This window comes from Filicampus tigris, chromosome 16, assembly GCF_054856515.1.
Source record: "Filicampus tigris isolate MCC_2025a chromosome 16, RoL_Ftig_1.0, whole genome shotgun sequence".
In the NCBI taxonomy this organism is placed as follows: Eukaryota; Metazoa; Chordata; class Actinopteri; order Syngnathiformes; family Syngnathidae; genus Filicampus; species Filicampus tigris.
The window spans coordinates 14,476,579-14,495,812 of record NC_141232.1 but is presented as its reverse complement, the minus strand read 5'-3'; the positions used below and the strand labels follow the sequence as shown (position 1 = coordinate 14,495,812).

Sequence of the window (19,234 nt, the reverse complement as noted above, 5' to 3'; positions counted from 1 at the left end):
TATTATTATTATTGTTGTTGTTGTTGTTGTTGTTATTATTATAAAAAACCAAGCAAGCACAGGGGACATATGCAAATTCCATACAGGAAGGCCAGAGCTGAGATCGAACCCCAGCCTCACAAATGTAAGGAGGACTGTCCTTAATACAATCGCAAGCACGCAATCAATGAGGTATATAATTTCTCGAAAGTTTTAAAATGCAACGTCATTAAAAAATAATAATAATAATAATGGTGGGTTGTTTTTGTTTAGCTAATGTATTATTAATTGGAAATGTGAACATATAAAACACGGGTTTTGTTTTCCTTTTGGAAAAACTGTGTTTAATTCAATTGGTTAATGCGTAATTCTCGTGCGTAAAAGCTGAGTTTGACCGTAATTACGCAATAGTTTTACTTCCATAATATTACAGTAATAATAAGGAAAAAATAAGGAGGACTTTGGCTTACCGACACACTCGTTGGCCTCCCTCGCCGTGGCGCGCTGCCAGGGTCGGTCGTAGTGGAAAGGTTTGCACCTGTCGCACTCGGGTCCCGCCGTGTTGTGCTTGCACTCGCACACCAGATGACCTTCTCTGTCCTTGACGCACTTGGACGCGTGGCCGTTGCACTTGCACCGGCCGCCCACCTGCAGGTCCGAGACGGCGTAGTAGTACGAATCTCGGGCCAACTCCGAGTCGTCCTCGTTCTCGTCTCCGAAGGTGTGCAGCCGGCTGAAGATCACCTTAATGTCGGTGGCTGTCACCCAGTCCTGGAGCACCGGCGAGTTGTCGAAGTCGTGCGCCGAGGGTCTTCCGTCCAGGGTGCTGAAGGCGATGAGACCCCCCGTCAGTGGGTGCATGTCCGTGTGGGAGTCCGTGCAAATGGCCTCCTGCTCGTTCTGCTTGGTGATCACCGCCTTGTTCTGCCGGTTGTACATCTTCTTGCACTGGGTCGAGTAGTACTGGAACGGCATCCAGGACTTGCCGTAGTCCATGGATTTGTAGATGGCCATGGATTCTGGTCTGGGTGAGCAAAACTGCAGGCTCACGTAGGTGACCTCGAACTTCTTGCCCAGGGATAAGGTGAGGGTGACGTTTTGGGGGTATTGCGCGTAGTTCTCCGACTGCCAGCAGGTGAGGTTGTGCGGGTTGTTCAGGTCAGTCAAATAAGCGGACGGGTGACACTTCTTGGGGTCCCCGGCGTCGCAGGTGTGGCAGTCCCGCGTCCTGTCGTCCCCCTTCTCGGACACCACGCAGTACCTGGCTGCGGGGGAGCCACACGTGCTGGACACTCGCACGTCCTTGCCGAAGGCTGAGTTGACAAAGTCGGGGATGCACCTTCGGGGGTTCCCGTTCTCGTCGTAGCACGGGTCCGGAGGGGAGGACTGGGCAGCAAACATGCTCAGCCCGTAGCCCCCAAAGACCCTCTCGCTCAGGGCGCAGAGTGTCACTAAGGTGAGCCAAACCTCCAAAATCCTTTGCATTGTAGTCCGTGCGCCGCGGGGACTTCTCCTAGCATGAGAAAAGAACATCACCGTTGAAAATATGACACATTTGAGTATATTCATGAGGGTGGGATATTCTTACCAGGAAAGGAACCCTAACTCTAATAAAACCTACTCAGTCAGTCAATGTGCAGCAAAACACCTAAAAATTTGAATCATAACCTTTTCAGTTTATGCACAAAAAAAGTTGGGATTGTGTGTTTTCCTCTCTGATGAAATGAGGTGATTATGAAGGGCCGTCTGCAGGCTGTGAGTCTTTCTGTCTGTGTGTGTCCACACTCAGTCACACCTCTGGCCACCCTCGGCTCTGTCTGCCCCATTCCATCTGTGATGGGCTGCAGAAAAAGGGGGTCCTCTCACTCCTCGAGAAAGGAGAGAGCTCAACCTCGGTGAGTCACTGCTAGGGGACAGCGCCATCTTGTGGTTAACATAATGTACTACATATAAACGTACTGCTGCGCTCACGGCGTTTTGTTTGGGCTGTCCGTCACTTGTATAGTTTCAGCAAAACAACCAAGAAATGGGAATACTAACACAGCAACTATATTAAGTCTGGGTTGCATAGATATATGTACGTATGGTGTTTTTCGCAAACTTCATTGAGCCCATGCAGGTACCCACTATTATACTCAAGGAAAATGTCACAGAGCACCACCAAACAGTATCACTGAATTAATAATGATCTTGTCTGCATTCACTCACAAAGCGACATGCTCAATGGGGAATCTGGCCTGTTTGATTGAACACGAGGCTGACATACTCGCAGGAAACAGTGACACAGGCAGAAGTTTATTGCACCTGCTGCCATCTAATGGAAGTGCATTTAATTATTCTGCCTGCATGTAACTATGCGTTGCTGGCATGGATGAATAAAGGTATGTTTGAAATTAATAAATGTGATTTTTTAGCACACTGGCACCCTGATTGGGCATCATTAAATTATACACTTTTTGAATAAATGTTGTGTGAATGTTGAAGAGCTAAAGCTGCACTGAATGATTTGAATTGATAAGAAATGTGGAAGGGGAGAGTTGAATGTATATATATATAATGCTCCTATAAATTCTCAGTTAAGTTTATATGGTTCAGGAGTTTATATATGTTTTGCCCATTATTATACACATGTAGAAAATGAAGTTGAAAAAATTGTATAACGAATATAAAGTATAATGCTGGATTTTCAGTTCAAAATTCCCGTGACTTAAAGTGTGCCTTCATTTGCAATTGTGGTCCATTATAAGGCACACATGCTATAGATAAGAAGCAGAAGGGTGGTTTGTTAAACCTGTGGACATACAGTATATGTACTTGCTTTTCAATTAATCAAAGGGGGAAAAAAAACATCAATTTATTTACATGTATATTAATTTTACTGGTGCTGACTACTTGAGATCAAATTAGGCTGTATGTGGCAATGAGTGCCACACCCTCATGCCTCATATTATTTGAGCGAATCATTTCCTTTCACTAAAAGGCTGCATCTGTCAAAAGTTAAAGGGGAAGTCAACACAAACATTTTTTTTTTCAAGAATATGTTCTATGCAAGCCCACTAGTTGAAACACGGCATTCTGATAAATATTGAGTTTGGGTAATAAGAGTTAATCCACCAGTGTTTAGCCATCTCTGGGAGCGGTCATTTTGTCACTTCTGTCGACTGAAAATGACATCACAACTGCTCAGGGCTCAGGTAACGGCCAATCACAGGTCACCTGCTTTCTGAAGCTGAGCCATGATTGGTCATTACTTGAGCCCTGAGCAGCTGTGATGTAATTTTCAGTCGACAGAAGTGACCAAATGGCCACCCCCTGAGATGGCTAAAACGGGTGGGTTTTTCTACTTAATTCATATCCCACAAACACAATATTAATCAGAATTTAACACAAACCTTGTTAGTAGCGTCCAATACCAAAACAACGTCTAGTGTCAAGAAAACAAAAAAAAAATCAAATCCTGTTTTGATGTTCTTTTTAGAGTGACGTCATTTGGTCTGTTTTTGAAGAAGGACTAACACAAAAAGATGCTGTTTTTGTATCAGTTTTCTCCATTGGATCATATCAGAGTGTAGTTGCGAGGTCACACTCAGAAGCCCCCCTAAATATGTACTCTTGTTAAAGCCAAGAAAAAAAAAAACATGACTGTAGAAAATAAGTTTTGAGTTCATATCTGATCGAAAGGATTTCGCACAATATAGCAAAGCCATGTTGCTGCCTCGCAGGAGGCTTTTTCCTGTTTTGATGGGCAGAAGTCAGGCCACGTTTGTTACCATTTAGTTTGCAGACCCCAGTGTCTTTGTTTGTTAAGCCATTCATCACTAGTCAAGTGACATCTCTACCCCAGCTGGCACTCCGAGACAATAACGTAACATCCATACGGGCGAGCACGTCCCAAAGGTCACACTTACAGAGGAATCTCGTGGCAATTCTATTTCCAGTGGTATTCTCATTGTAGATGTGGCACTGTACTGAAATAATGTGCAATGTCATTCTGGAAAAAGATCATTCTGGAAAGGAAAAAAGAAAATGGTTTGCATTAGATTTGATTGGTTACATTATTATTTGAATCATTTTCATCACAGACATTTTGTGTGTATTATCATGGGGCAAATCGGCATCAAGTAGGAAGTCATATTGAAGAGTCATTTCCTTTGCAGTTTTGACAGATGACAATAAATAGTCGGCTACTGAATTTCTGAATGAAAATGAAGAAATGGTGGCTCGCCTTCTTAGCCAGCCCACTTGTGCAGGCTGTGAGTTAATGGTGAGAGGAGGAAGTGGGAGGATGCATTGTGTACACTGGACATTTGTTGTTTCGCATCTGCTTCTTTCAAGTGAGTCTTTTTTATCACGAAGGTTCAGTAATGGGCTCTGAAAATACAACTGAATGGAAAATGTTAATATAATTTTGTTTCTACAAAAATAGACTGCTTCTTTTTCATTGTTATTATTATTTCTTTTTTTTTTATCTGTGGCTGCTGTGAATGCAACTGTAGACAATGGCGCAAAACTCGTGCACAGAAGATCGTCTGCAGCATGTCTTTGAACGCTGCCTCTGTGACCTTGAATTCAACACTCCTGACAAGCAACTCTGGAACGGTAGGAACCAACAGCAAAACATGAATTGGATCAAAAAACAATACACAGTACAGTCATGAAAGTGGTGTGAATTTATATTGGTGAACACAAAAACAGAACTCTATTACCTTTCTTTTGGGGCACAGCGAAGACAGAAATACCAATGACAATAGCAGTGTGAGTGAAACGCATTCGTCATGACATCAGCTACTCCATTTTTTAAGTGTTCATCCTTTTTTGTTTTCTATTGCGCTTGTTGTGATTGCACTCTGAAACAGTTGGGTTAAAAATAACAACATTTTGGGTTCAGAAATGGACCAATCCACTAAGTGGGTCGATTTGACACATTTTCTTGGGTTGTTTTGGACAAAACAACTCCATTTTGGGGGTTGTTTTCTGCAGAAAATAACTCAGAAAGTTGGGTCAAATTGACCCAAGTAGTGGATCAGTCCATTTTTCACCCCAAATTGTGTTATTTTTAACCCAATCTTTTTTAAAGTGTAGGATCACAAGTGAGCTAGAGCCTGTCCCAGCTGACTTTGGGTGAGAGGTGCGCTACACCCGCTACTGGTCGCCAGTCAGTTGGAGGTCACTAAAGACATAGAACCACATACAATTTTCAGGTTTCATTCATGTTAGGACAGAACTTGCAAACTCCACACAGTAGTGCCTGAGCTACTCTCCTTTTTATCCTTTGTATTCCAGTTCAAAAACTTGTGAACAGGTCAATGGGAGTGTGAAGATGATTGCAATTGCTTGTGAGTGTCCAGCATGTGTCAGTCCCTGTATAGAGCAGAGACAATATTCAAAAGTTCTAGTAAAGTCTTCACCAAGTGTTAAATCCTGGTGTCCAAGCTGTACAAACAGAAAAAAAATGGATGGCACCCAAAAACATGCCTGTCATCATAGTGAAACCCAAAAAGAGAAATAAGTTGCTTGCGTGTTTTTGTCTGTCTGATCAGCCGGGCTGTGCATGAACCGATGGTGTTTGGAGGAACTGGTGATGAGAGATCCCCACAACTTCCCCTTCCTTCTGAAGACAATTCTCAAGAAAACAAAGGAGGTGAAAATTCAAGTGGCAACACCCTTTCGACCTTGGTCAGAGAAATAAGAGGGATGACAGCATTTTTAACTTTCTGTCATTCACAGGTACTTGTGAAATGTCAGTACGAACTGGTGGTGCCGCTTACGCTCCTCTTTTCCTCAACACTTTTAAAAGTAAGTGGCTGCCATTCAAACAATCTCTCTGTAGTTAACACACCACACGTTAACATTTTCTTTTTCCCCAGACTCCTTACCTACACCCAGATTGTAATGTGCTCTTGGAAGCTTACCTGCTCTTCCACAATTTCTTGTCGTGGCCAGATCCTTACTGCACCGCTTGTCAACACCTTCTGAATATCATCTATAATGAACTCAGAGCCCCGGGTAAAGCTTAAGACATGCACATTTTTAAAAAAAAAAATCTTTTTAGTCCACTAAGTGAGTGACAATTATGTGTGATGACTACTGTCTGTACCGATCCTCGGTTTACAACGATAATGGCATTGACATTTTGAGGTTATGAACACTGTGCGATGAACCAGTTTGTGCAGCGGCATAAGAATTCTGTCATCATGTGGCACAAGAATTAGTGATAAGACGATGGCGTGTTCCAATTTCCGTCCTAATTACACCAAACCGGGGACCTCAAAGTCTGCCGTAGTACCAAAACTGACCTGTGAGAGGCAGCATGGTGCCATCTGTCATTCACACAGACAGAAAAAAAGCCAGAAGAAGAAAGTAGTAGTAGTAGTAGTAGTAGTAGTAGTAGTAGTAGTAGTAGTAGTAGTAGTAGTAGTAGTAGTAGTAGTAGTAGTATTACTACTACAAGTATGAAAAGCCATCCTCACTAGTAAGACATTTCTGCACACTAGTAAAAAGATTAGGGCACATTAGTAGAACGACTGTCTTACTCATGGCATCTTTTCTACTACTGCCTTACACTTTTCTGTATGACATTTCTGCACACTATTAGAATGACTATGTCTCACTTGTAAAATAACTAAATGTTACTAGTGAGGCTAAACTGTGCACTAGTTGGCAGCTGCGCGCTTACTACACTCTAAAAAACACAACTTGTATTTTTCGGTAGCTAAAATGCTAATTTAAGTTGGAACAACTTTACATTTTAAGTGATTGATATTTATGGCAACAATGTTAGTTTCCAAAACAAAGCAAGTAAGTTGTTTGCTACAAAACAATTTGCTGAGTTGTTTTGAGTTCAGCTATATCTTGAAGTTGTGTGACAATACAAGGAAGAATTAGTTCTGTAAACTCTTCTTAGAAAAACAAGAATAACAAGAATATTTTTTTTAATTGCACAACTTAAAATTTCATCAAAGTTTGTTGCCTTGAAATTTTGAGTTCATGCAACTTTTTCTTTTTTTTTTTTTAACAATGTAGTGCTGGTTAAGTCATATAATTCTATAATGTTACTAGTAATATGAGAGCATCATGCAATTGTCAACTATTCATTCTACTAGTGTGCAAAGATGTCATGATAGTAGTGGAAAAAAAACATTACTAAGTGGCTCAACTAGTGTGCCTTACTTATTCTATAGTGCGCAGTGAGAACAAAGACCAACTTGTGCATTTAATGTACTAGCAGGATGTCAAAGAAAGGGTAAATTCATGTCGAAGAAATAGAAGAGGCTATGATATTAGTTTATCTGATAGGGGCACACCTAACTATGCAGACACACAACATGGCATGTGAATATGATGATGATGATGATGATGTATTTGCAGAGAAACAATGAATCTGTTTTGATTTAGGCATATCATTTCAAAGACTGGTGAAGACAGAGCATGGCATTTCCATGGTGAACCAACACTCGAAAACGATGTAAGCTCAATCAGACACGTGAAAACGAAACGTGCATCTGTAGAATGAAGACATAAATGCTTTTTGGGTGTATGCGATTATTAGGATGATGCTTTTAGTGAGTCCAGATGAAGATATTCCCCCCGAGGTTCAATCAGTCTCCAAGCATCTGAGTGCAAGCCATCAGTCCAATCGAGACATCACCATCACGCTCATTTTGCACAGCTTCCAGGCTGCTCTGGGCACCAAAATCCACCTGCAGGGACTCCGTGATGCCTTGCAGGTGGCAACAAGCTTCTATTTATCTTTGGATGTCTGGGCTTTGGGGTATTTATTCCTAAAACAAACTTTCTGATATTTCGATAGACAAAACAGCCTGTTGAGTTGGAGCAGCTTCTGGAGACGGTAACTTGCTGCATGGAGACAGCAGCCTCCACAGCAGATCTCAGCACTGCCAGAGAGAGTCTTGTACAGACTCTCGATCGGCTCAGACAAAGCCTTATCCCCACAGCTGGAGATGATTACTTGGATACTGGTAAGTCATTGATAGATGCTGAATGGCAGCAAAGGCTTTATAGTGCTACAGTATGTGCACAATCTCAAATGTACATGTACACAATTTACTCGACTAATACAGTCTATTGACCAACCAAGGTAGGTGAATCAGGGTTGCCATGGCAATGACAGAACCACTGTTGTCCATATTACAAGGCAGTGTACCATCCAAATGAATTATTTTAATTATTTAAGGTAATGACTATGCAATGGGGAAATTCTGGGAATAGCAAAGAAAACATCGGGTCATGATGCTGAGCAGAATGTGCATTGACAGTAATTAGAAAATAATGGTTCTGCATTCTTTAGGTGTGAATGTTATTTATTTTTAGTTTTTTTGGTGGGGGGGAGGGTCTCTTTGCGCACTGCGGTTGGCTCACAACCTTGCCCTAAAGTCATCTAGAATAACATCCATTTCTAATGAGGACACACTCATAGAAGATGGATGGATAGATGGATTATAACCTGTATAATATATTTTTGGATTAAATTAAATAAACAAATTAAATGAACACCAGTTGTAGTTACTATCGGCAGTGACAAATGTTCATTTACAGGGTGACTTTTTTTTAGAGTTTGCTTTTTTTTTTTTACCTGCCTGTCAAGGCTGACGTCAGACCTCACCGCTCCTCAATCTCGGCATCTTTTCCGTCTCATTAGGGCTTGCTGAGACGTTCACGCTGCCCTTCCCCAAATGTCACATCAGCTACTGGGAAAATGACAACTTTGGTAATACCTTTTGAACAACTCCACACAAACATTTTAACTGACCCCATGTCTAAAATCGTAGTTGTGAACTCCTGTGACTGCGTTCTTCATATTCCAGATTTTCTCAATAATATTCTCATGAGAGAATGTTACCTGGATTTGCCTCCGGCGTGTCTCAAAAAAGATGAGGATGATCGTACTGACGTTGATTTGAAGGAAAAAGTCATACAGAGAAGCAATGCAGATCAGGGCTTGGAGAACCATCCTATCTCGACGGCATCCTCCGACTGCTCTGTGTCCACATGTGGCTCATCATTTGTGGAAAGCGACTTCACTGAAGTCGTAGGACATGAGGACACAGCTGAGGGACAAAAGTGTCAGTCAAAGCGTAGAAAGAAACCCAAGAAAAAATCCAAAAGCCTCTTAGGCATGGAGCACTTCTCCTTGTTTTTCAAGAACCCACGCAGTCATGCGACACAGCTCAAACAATCTCAATCCAACCAAGATCAACTTCTGCATGCGTTTACCGTGTCGTGTCCTCTCACCGGTGAAGAGCCCCTTTCCCCCCAGAAGCACCTTTGCATCCGCAGAAGGCCCATCCTGAGCTACAGTGAAAGCGACGCGGCGCAGGTGGCTACTCTGGTGCGAGTCCTCGTGTTCGGTCGGGACAGAGAGGCCGGACGGCTTGCGAGGGCTTACAGCGACCTGCAGCAGAAAGAGACCAAATGTCCCCAGCTCACCAAGATGTGCAAGTTGCAGTTTTACTTTGTTCCCTCAAAAAGGACATTTGCAGGAAATCCCAGAGAAGGCACCTCATCAGCTGAAACAGGACGTTCAAGTAAAGCTGCCTCTGTGGTGAGATCACATGTTTACAACTTTTTACTCCTTACCACTGGCGAGACAAGCATTTGTTGCCAGGCCTTTCAGTGTTAATTAATTCATCTCCCTCACATCTTGTTGGCAGCCGAATGGTATCTCCCGAGACGACAGCACCACAGATTTAGCCCAGATGTTGGGAGTGATGGATCCCTGGTATGATCGAAGTGTCCACAGTCTGCTCAGTCTCTCCTCGGATGTCCTTTGTCAGGTGATCACACTGAAACCATAACCAGGGTCTGATTCATTCATTCATTCTATGATAAGAATAAATATTAAATCATCACGAAGGTTATTAAATTCACCTACTGGCACCACCTGTTATGAGGAGGGGGGAAAAAATGCCCATTTACAGAGATGGGCATTCCGTCCCAGAGACGGAATGGTCCGTCCGTCCCGGATGGACGCCCATTTTGTGGAAGGACGACGCAGAACGCAAAGTTTTTTTAAAATGGATGGACTAAGCGAGGACAGAAATGGGTTTTCGTCCATTCCTGTAATCGTCCCTCTAACCGGGTCAATTACAGACTGAGGTGTTGTGTTGGGTTCTTTTAAAAAGAACCACTGTGTTATTGACATTGCGTTATTTTGCACGGACGCTTTATCATGATGGAATGTTAGTACTTAAGCGTTTTAAAAGGACGAGGACGGACGGGGTCCGAGGACGATTATTTTTATGAATAAGGACGGCGGGGCCAGGACGGAAGGGTACCCAGGTCACAGACGGAGGACGGACCGGTAAAAGAGGGTGAAGTACCCATCTCTGACAATTGATAATATTTTTATTCAAATGGTGTTTCCTGTGGCGCAGCCTGCGTGGAAAGAAGAACGTGTTTCAGAGAACAATGGCAAAGAGGCGGAAATTCCCTTGATGGCTGACTTGGTTCTTTACTACTGTAGACATGCAGACCAACCTGTCTTGGTGCAGCTTTACCGGGCTGAGGTTAGTAGAAAATGAGAACACATGCAGGACATCCTCATAGTTGAAAAATGATTGAGATGTGGGGCAGCACAGAGGTTAGCAAGTTTACCTCCCACTCGTTTGTTTTCGATTTCGAATCTCGGCTCTGAGCCTTTTTTGTGGAGTTCGCATGTTCTCGCTGTGCTTGCGTGGGCGCACTAAACTGCGAGAATCACTCTGGTAGTTCACATCCAAAGTTTTCCCACACCAAGCTCCTCCAAGCATACATTTATTGACTTTGCAGGAAATATAAAATAATCTTAAAAAAAAAACAATGCTGGAAGCACATAATTGTCCAAAATACTTTGGGACAAATGCTGAAGTGGAATTGATTTGCTCAAGGAGTCATCAGTGTTGAAAGTGTGTTTTTCTGATTTAATTGCATCCGCACAGCTGACCCTGGCTGGCGGAGAGAAGAGAAGCGAAGTATTTATTCATTCTGTAGAACTTGGACACACGGCTGCAACCAGAGCGGTCAAGACCATGGGTGAGTCACAGAAGCAGACATCTTGTCAAGGAGAGCAGACGTGAACTATGTCTCATGTGCACGTCACTGTTCTCACAGGTGCTGCCAGCAAAAGGTTTGGAATTGATGAAGAGAGCGAGGCTGTCCCCTTAACGCTAAATGTGGCCTATAATAAGGTGCAAAAATGGAACAAATTATGGAGCACTTTAATGGATTGTATTTGTATACGAATAGTTGGATCTCCGATGTGGGAAAAAAAAGAGGGTGGAAAGTGTGCAATTCTTGATCCTTGGGCTTCTTAGAGCAAATCGTGACATGTTAGTAACACACCTGGAAATTTTATTGAATCACAATATGTCATGTGGCATTTAGCACTAACATATTTAAATATTTAGCAGCCATATTTGTCAACCAGCTCAGTTCATTCGTGGTTGCAGGTGGCCTGCAGTGGAAGGAGTCAATGGAGCCAAGCAGAAATGCTTTGCACATCCATCAATATTCTCAAAGCCTCTATCAAAGCTGAACATTTAGGTCTGGTGCATTCATCTATTGAATCTTCTCATTTGTCAAAAAAAAAATATGTATCATATTTAAGTGCATGTACAATCCTGTTTGGCCAGAGTCTAGAACTGAAAGCTTGTGGCTGTCAGTGACGGAAGTCCCAAAGAAACACTGCCCCAAGTCTAAAAAGAGCAGCAACCAGGTGAACATTTTATCTTACACATTGAAAATAAAGAACACATCTCATTTTATTTGTTACCCATTCCCTTTACATCTCTCTGGTAGCATTCCTCTCAATCAGAGGTGAATGTCAACAGAGTTGAGGTCAGCAGTGGAAAAGCTGGGACAACCTTTGCTGTGTGTCTGGATCAAGATGAGAGGAAGTTCTTACAAAGTGTCACCAGGTACTACAAAGTACATGGAAAAGTCTTACAGTATAGTACAGTCAACCCCCACATATTGATTGTTTGGCATTTGCAAATTTCTCTATATATATATTTTTTTAATGATGTTCCATAATTTGCTGAAAAAAAATCAACAAAATGACCTATTCACTGTGCCGAAGCGAAAGCAATAAAAGGAGTGCTTTGGTACCATCTTGTGGCCTCTTGCTGTCCAGGGGCTATGTTGAAGAGTTTCATTTAAATACAAATAGTGCTTAGCCGCCATCCTGTGGCATCTTGGTGTCAAGGAACTATGTTGAACTGTGTTGAGGGGATTTGCTTATACAAAAACAGTGCTTTGCCCTCATTTTGGGGCATCATCAATTTTCGCTAGTCACGGCAGGGCTTGGTCCAATCTTGTGCGAATAGCGGGTGTTCACTGTTCTCCATCTCTAGTAACGATTCCAGTATTTTAATAGGTCAACTATAAAAGCCTATATGAACATGTATCATATGTACTGCATTCGATTTTTTATTTTTCCTTGAAAAGTGCAATTGGCAGGCAACCAGTCTAGGTTGTACCCCGCCTCTCTCCTAAATTCATTTGCAACCGAATGAGGATAACAGCTTAACAAATGGATGGATGTTTGTTTGTTGTTTTTTTTTTATTTAAATAATGACAAAGACTAACCCTAACTCTAACCGTTACCCAAACCCTAACCCTAAGCTCCGCCCTCTTAACCATTTCAGCATTCGTTTACATGATCTTTACATGATGTCCGTAGGCTTGAAGTGTCTTTGTGCTGTAAACCGGGAAGCAGTTCGGATTGGATGTACAAACCTTCACCAGGCCAAGTCCAGCCTCTGCACCCATCTTACTGCTCCATGCTTTGCCTTCCCTTCATCTCTTTCTCTGCCTCGCATGCCTGAAAACACCTTGAATGGAATGGACCGACAACAATGGTGACCAAAAGAAAGGAGACACTGATGATTTTTTTTTAAAGGGAAAAAAGGCCTATATTGTTACACAGCTCTGTTTCAGATTTATTCACCAACATAAAGTCACATTATTGAGTGGAAGCGTGTGGAATCTGTTATTTTGTTGTTGTCGTTGTTATTGTTATAGTCATTCTGAGTTGTCAAGATTTTCTTTTGTCGCCAAACCCTCCTATTCCAAAATGTTCAACATACTTTACTCTCAACTCAAGATATATGCTTTTAGTAGTATTTTTAATCGCTGTACTTGAAAAAGCTGTCATTTTTTAATGTTATCTATGACTATTTGTTTTTAAGCTGTTTATGACATGTTTTGCACAGTTTGTCTCACACACAATAAAATTATTTTTCAATTAAATTAAGTTATTTTGGGTATTGTATATTCTTTACTGACAGTATATAGTGCTTCACTTGCTTGGCTTCAGTGCAGGCAGTATCAGAAATGTAAGACAAAACGGAGGGATTTGTGTTTTCACATATTCACAAGTAAACATATCTTCAAACAGTTTGTGCACGCATGCACATTTTTAAGGGATGGTGACAAGCAGTCAACTGGCAAGTTGGCAACCAAATACTTTTGGATGCCATAGACGAATAGTTATGATGGTATTATTGTTACTGTTTTATGTTATGTGTTCTGTTATGTGTTCATGTTTTATATGTTCTGGAAAGCGCTTTGTTACAGTTGCTGATTGCACCTGTTGTGAAAGCAATGTGTACTTCGGCATCCGCGTCTACAGGGGTCGCTGCAGTCTTACAAACAATTGTCCAGGTGTACTGTAAACGTTGCCGAACAAGTGTTTGAGCAATATTAGAACAGGTGGAGATATTAAATAGTGGTAGAAACGCTCCACTTCCTGATGGAAAATGTACAGTACAACGATTTAAGAAGTGTCGCGGGAAAGAGATAAAAAGGTACATCTTTAATGCTTTATTATGTCAATGCAGCGGGGGTAATGTGACGTGGACGCTCGCTCCACGTCTTCATAAGTGAACTGGTGCATCCAGCCTGACAGGTGTTAGTGACTGCATGACAAGTTCCTTATTGTTTTGGACGGCACCAAATGAATCTTCGCTTCAGTGATTTTTTTTTCTTTTTTAACAGAAACTTGAATTTGTATGATAAGCGTTTGGGTGATATGTTTATTGCACGCACACTCGACGGCCACTTCATCAGGTACACTTTGTACATGAAATGTCTCAAAATTCCAACCATTCTGTCTTTACGAAGATAATGAAAAGTTTTGACTGATACCGTCGGAGAGGTATTCATTTTAACTTGACATTTGTGGTTCAGCGGTTGCATTACATCATGCGTCGAACTTTAAGGTACATCTTAGAAACAATTGTCAATTCTTTCACTCTTTTAACAACTTTATTAAGAGCAAAAATACGGAGACATTTATACATTTATTAATGAATGCTCATGCTCATACTTTTCAGAAGGACATTCCATAACTAATTTTTATTTTTAAAAAGTATTTGTATTGTTTCTTTTTGTAGTACTGCTTGTAATTAATTGAGATGCTGAGTTTGGGGTTTTTCATTAGCTGTAAACTGTAATAATTTTACCAAAAAAAAAAAAAAATCACGAAGCATTTTATGCTAGTGAATCTAAATAATGTCACTTTTTAATTTAATACCTGATATAAACAATAAATAGTGTATTTTTTTACAATATGGGGAAATGGATGGATTCTAATTTATTGAGATGCAGAAGTAAGTAGCTACTTACCGGTCATTCCAAGGGCACAGGTGTCAAACTCAAACCCCGGGGGCCAGATCTGGCCTGCCGCATCATTTTATGTGGCCAGCGAGAGCAAATCAAGCAGGTCAACTTCAATGATTCTTACTTAAATCTCTACCAAAATTTCAAATAGCCATTTGTAATAAATACTAACATTGAAATATTGAAATAATTTGAACAATAGTTGAACAAACTGCTGTTATTGATTCCCTATTTCAGAAGTAGTTATCCATAAATTTGTTATTCAATGTATAAGTAATAATATGAGAAGGTGTTTAAACATTTATATGGTTTTACAGTCATAATGGCCCTCCGACTGAAACCGTAACTACAATGTGGCCCGCGACAAAAATGAGTTTGATGTATATTTTTTTGCTATTAATATTAGAAAATATTATGCCCTACAATGTCAAAATGTTCAGGTTTTTGAGGGATATAGTAGTATTTTACATTGTTTCGAAGGGTTCTGATGCAGGTTTGTGCACTGATGCCCACATTGATTGGGTTTTGGACAAAATATGCTGGTGTGAAATCTAATTATAATTTTCAAGTGATGAGTTTTGTTTTTTTATTTTGCTTTCGGCTGCTTGTTTTCTCAAACATTTCTCTGACACTGTATCCCTTAGTTGCTCCATGTGAAGCCAATCAAGAACTCAGGGACTCCACCATGAAGAAGACCAAGCAGATCAATGTCAAGCAGACCCTCGCTCTGGCGAGAGCCTTTCACTTTGTGTACTCCTGCGCCAAATCCTGCCTGCTCCCCTTCCTCACGCTGTACTTCAGACAGCTGGGCCTCGCTCCTGAGATGACGGGCATCATCATGGGCACCAAGCACCTGATATCGCTGGTGTGGCGGCCCCTGGCCAGCCTGCTCACCAAGACGTACAACAAGAGGCGTGCGGTGGTACACGGCTCTGTGGTGTGTTCAGCCATGGTGGCGCTAGTCATGCTTCTTTTTCCGCCTGTAGATTTGCAAACACACATAAACACCTGCAATGGGTCAAATCTGAGAAGCACGCCGTCCCCCATGGAGACTCACCCAAAAGTGAGCACGGCTCCTGCCTCCTGGTCTACTGTCACTTTTCCTGCTAACAGAACATCTGTTGCAGTAGACAGAACTTCACAGCTTCCTGTGGTAAGAAACGGGACAACAGAACCAAAGAACAAAAGCTCTGTTGAGTTCCGTACCACGACCCTCGCCTTGGTGAGGAAGAAGAAGTCGCAACTCAATCAGGACGCAGAGGAACATAAAGAGGAAGGGCAATTAGATTTTCTATCCAGCCTGAAGGTGATGGACGTTCAACACCAACTCTTCTTCTTGATACTTATCACAGTGTCTATATGGGAGCTGGTGGCGGCCCCTCTTGAATGGACGGCAGACGACGGCCTGTACGATTATCTGGATTTCGCCGATGCTTCCGACCGGTACAGCAGCACCGGTGTGTGGCCGTTACTCGGAGCCGCATGTGGCGTCGGAGGAGCCGGGCTGCTGGTCAGCCGGTTAAACTGTTTAATCATCGGACGCACCTCCAGGAGTGCCGTGCACTTCTTCTGCTACGCCGGCGTGTCGGCGCTGGCCTTGCCCGTTGCGGCCTGTCTCCCTCTTTACCTGAACAGGCAGCAAGGCAAGGTCAACCGTCTGCTCAAGGCCGTTCAGCTGGTGCGCGGCTCCCAGCGCGCGGTGCTCTGCGCCGTCACCGCCCTGCTGGTGGGGGTGACGCGCTCGGCCACGGATAACTTCCTCCTGTGGCAGATGCAGGATCACGGCAGCACCGAGCTGCACATGGGGGTGTCACTCAGCCTCGCGGCGCTCTCGCAGGCCGCCTTCCCTCTGGTGTCTGTCCGACTGACTAGAATGCTCAGCTCGGGAAGGGTGCTTGCGCTGGGGGCAGCCACTCTTGGATCACAGTGTTTGTATTACTCTTTCCTCTGGGGACCGTGGGCTGCGCTGCCCGCTCAGTTCATGAGCTGTTTCAGCAGCGGAGCCTTCTGGTGGGCCGTGAAGGTGCAGAGCGACGACGTCGCCACGCCAGGAACAGAGAAGAGCATACGGAGGCTCTACAATGTCTTGTCTCTAGACCTGGGGAGTGCACTGGGAAGTTTTGCCGGAGGCTTCGTGGTCCGCTGGTGTGGGCTGGAGTGGCTCTTCAGAGGGGTGGCCGTGACTTTGATACTGTGGTGCATATGTCTGCCTCTACTCCATTGGAACGCCCCCCACCAGTACAGGATCAACTATTCTCGTCTTTTGGCGGCAGACGCCAGTGAGGCCAGTGACTCGGACTCAGAAGAGGAAAGAGACTGGCTGGACAAAGCTATGGAAGACGACGGCAGCAATAACAACAAGGGAAGGACACTCAACCGCTAATCATCTCCAGTGTGACCAGAGATAACGAATGCATCAATCACTCAATTGTAAAGTTTCAACACAACGTGAACAATACAGAGCAATGTCACACAGTTTGGACAAATGAATTCAACCACATTGGCTCAGCATTACAGACAAGATGCAGTGAATTCCCGCTCCATGCCGAGATAGGGAGCGAGCTCTGCTGCAATTAGCGAAAATCCGTGAGTAATTGAGGCCTCCTCCGATAAGAGGTTTTTAATTGCCTGTGCAGTTGTGCTCATAAGCTTACATGCCCTGACAGAATTTGTAAGACGTCCACCATCTTTCTTAAAGTGGAAGTCAACACAAAAATGTTCTTTACAGTAATATGTTCTATGCAACCCCACTAGTCTAAACTTGATATTCTGATTGATATTGTGTTGGTGGAATACGAATTAAGCAGCAAAATCCACCTGTTTTTATGCATCTGAGGGGGCGGCCATTTTTCACTTGCCGTCGACTGAAAATTAAATTGCAGTTGCTCGGGCAACGATCAATCGCGGCTCGGCTTCAGCTCCCAGCTGTTCCCTGAACCCTGAGCAACTGTGATGTCATTTTCAGTCGACAGCAAGTGACAAAATGGTCGACCCCTGAGATGGATAAAAACGAGTGGATTTTGTTTCTTAACTCCTATTCCACAAACGCAATTGTAATTAAAATGCAGTCTCTCGACTAGTGGGCCTGCATAGAACATATTCTTGTAGAGACATATTTTGGGTCTGACCTATTTTTGTCTAAGTCAAACTTCTCAATTCATGTCAACATAATTCTTTGACTCTCATACTTGTATTATTTTGGCCTGGACACAACAAATTCAAACAGGTGAGTTTTTCAGTGAATAAGAGAGGATAGGTTACCCCCCAAAAATCAGATAATTAGGTGAATATGCAATTGCCGAAACCACAAATACTATTATGCAAGGCTTCACTCTAGCCTTTATTTTGGGATCACCTCCAAAAATATTCTTCTATCCTAAGATGAATGTCAGTCATTTTTACTCTCTTGCATTGTCTGTTTTGTTATTTTGTGGCGTGGAGACATCAACTGTTGTTAATGCGCAAATTTACACAAGCCGCTCATCTTCAGGCAAACACCCTAGCAGGGCTGTAGAAAAGGCGAGCAAGGCTCAATTGTGAATCCGCTCAGTGAAATGCAAATAGAAAGACGTGTGCATAAGGTGAGGTTCAACTACTGTGGCGTCCTGTTCTGTCACACCCACTTGGCACCTCATCTGTTTAACTGCTTGTGACGTTGGAGTGAGTTGGCATTTCTTGACGTGTCTTGTTTTGAAAGGTCTGTACAGTATTTGTGTTGAACAGTAAATCGCTTTGTTTGAAAACAATTTTTTTCCCCTTTGCCTCTTGTGTTGCTATGAATGAAACACTGCTCTCCACAGATATCCATTTTCAGTGGTAGGTCCCTAAAGCCAACAGATGCAGAGCAAACTTTCTGAACATGTGGCTGGGCCTCTCAAGAGCCTGATGTGCGAAAGCAACTCATCCATATTATGTTGTTTACAGCGGAACTGACTCAGGTAGTTCTGATGAGAGAGCCACCCCCATTGGGTTAATGCCGTTGTGGTTCGAGCTCAGTTGAGTCTTAAAACAGCAGGTGTCTCACAACTTTTTTCTTTTTTCAAATTGGGGAAATGGCACAGGCTTTCAACCTGTAAGCATGCTGCTTTCAATGTCGTTCATGTAAACATCAGGCCTTCTCTGCTGGCCTATGGATCAGAAGACCTTTTTAAACCTAAATTCTAATATTTCGTCGCTGTCCCGTGAAAAACACTGATCTCCAATTTTGGAAACTTTTTTAAATTTTCACTTTAATGCGATGTCTGTAACGCGGAAACATGATTCATGTAAAAATAAGAAAATGAAAAAAAATGGAGATAAATGTTTTTCACATGACAGCGATGATTTGTTCCATGAAGTTGTAACTATTTCAAAATTTCTATTCTCTATGTTTTGTAGAATTTCTCTAGCCTGTTCTGCTTCTAGTAGGCTACTTGTATGTGGATATTCGATTTTATTTTTATTTATTTTTTTAAATCCAATCAGATTTCAGCCTCTGTGTTGCCATGTCAAGCTAATCTGCACGGGGCCTTCACAATCAGTATCTATATTGGCAAAAACACTTTCTTTAAACAATCAGATTTCAAATTTATTCAGTCCTCTGGTTGGTCAGAGTAAAACTTGTTACACTCAACTTCAATTGGTAAAACACATGGCA

The 19,234-nt window shown here is 42.5% G+C and overlaps 3 protein-coding genes across 7 annotated transcripts in view; 2 read left to right on the top strand and 1 right to left on the bottom strand.

Moving 5' to 3' along the window:
• Positions 1-1,756, bottom strand: part of ntn1b (netrin 1b) — a 52,835-nt gene extending 51,079 nt beyond the window's left edge. Inside the window, exons 1-2 of one of the 2 annotated variants that reach the window (XM_086056597.1) lie at positions 1,568-1,756; positions 450-1,492 (exon numbers count right to left, since the gene is read on the bottom strand). In XM_086056597.1, coding sequence (XP_085912723.1) covers positions 450-1,464 — 1,015 coding nt within the window. In that variant the 5' untranslated portion in view covers positions 1,465-1,492; positions 1,568-1,756. Of the gene's footprint in view, positions 1-449; positions 1,513-1,567 lie in introns of those variants that run through there. The other variant, XM_086056596.1, reaches the window with a different exon arrangement.
• Positions 1,757-4,266: 2,510 nt separating this feature from the next.
• Positions 4,267-13,190, top strand: LOC147134904 (phosphoinositide 3-kinase regulatory subunit 5-like). 3 transcript variants are annotated; one of them, XM_086055767.1, is made up of 18 exons: positions 4,273-4,313; positions 4,476-4,578; positions 5,520-5,620; positions 5,707-5,775; positions 5,847-5,985; positions 7,375-7,444; positions 7,529-7,706; positions 7,790-7,958; positions 8,639-8,707; positions 8,805-9,541; positions 9,651-9,773; positions 10,374-10,505; positions 10,917-11,010; positions 11,089-11,165; positions 11,427-11,520; positions 11,610-11,692; positions 11,776-11,894; positions 12,659-13,190. In XM_086055767.1, exons 2-18 carry the CDS (start codon positions 4,479-4,481, stop codon positions 12,801-12,803), a joined length of 2,499 nt encoding a protein of 832 aa, XP_085911893.1. In that variant the 5' UTR covers positions 4,273-4,313; positions 4,476-4,478; the 3' UTR covers positions 12,804-13,190. The 3 variants fall into 3 exon arrangements, with proteins under 3 accessions (XP_085911895.1, XP_085911893.1, XP_085911892.1); XM_086055769.1 differs by lacking the exon at positions 5,847-5,985 and having other exon boundaries at positions 4,267-4,313; XM_086055766.1 differs by lacking the exon at positions 4,273-4,313 and having other exon boundaries at positions 4,330-4,578.
• A 431-nt stretch (positions 13,191-13,621) lies between these two features.
• On the top strand, positions 13,622-18,344 carry mfsd6l (major facilitator superfamily domain containing 6-like). Of its 2 annotated transcripts, none has more exons than XM_086056785.1 (2): positions 13,622-13,784; positions 15,243-18,344. In XM_086056785.1, the coding sequence occupies exon 2, from the start codon at positions 15,284-15,286 to the stop codon at positions 16,979-16,981; it is 1,698 nt and encodes a 565-aa protein (XP_085912911.1). In that variant the 5' UTR covers positions 13,622-13,784; positions 15,243-15,283; the 3' UTR covers positions 16,982-18,344. The 2 variants fall into 2 exon arrangements, with proteins under 2 accessions (XP_085912911.1, XP_085912909.1); XM_086056783.1 differs by lacking the exon at positions 13,622-13,784 and adding an exon at positions 13,857-14,046.
• Positions 18,345-19,234: the final 890 nt, after the last annotated feature.

Excerpts from the sequence above, each read along its gene's own strand:
- LOC147134904 (XM_086055767.1), top strand. The coding sequence starts at position 4,479 with ATGGCGCAAAACTCGTGCACAGAAGATCGTCTGCAGCATGTCTTTGAA. Across the intron at positions 9,542-9,650 it reads CAAGTAAAGCTGCCTCTGTG|CCGAATGGTATCTCCCGAGA; the intron begins GTGAGATCACAT and ends TCTTGTTGGCAG. Across the intron at positions 11,895-12,658 it reads TTCTTACAAAGTGTCACCAG|GCTTGAAGTGTCTTTGTGCT; the intron begins GTACTACAAAGT and ends TGATGTCCGTAG.
- mfsd6l (XM_086056783.1), top strand. The coding sequence starts at position 13,989 with ATGATAAGCGTTTGGGTGATATGTTTATTGCACGCACACTCGACGGCC. Across the intron at positions 14,047-15,242 it reads CTCGACGGCCACTTCATCAG|TTGCTCCATGTGAAGCCAAT; the intron begins GTACACTTTGTA and ends TGTATCCCTTAG.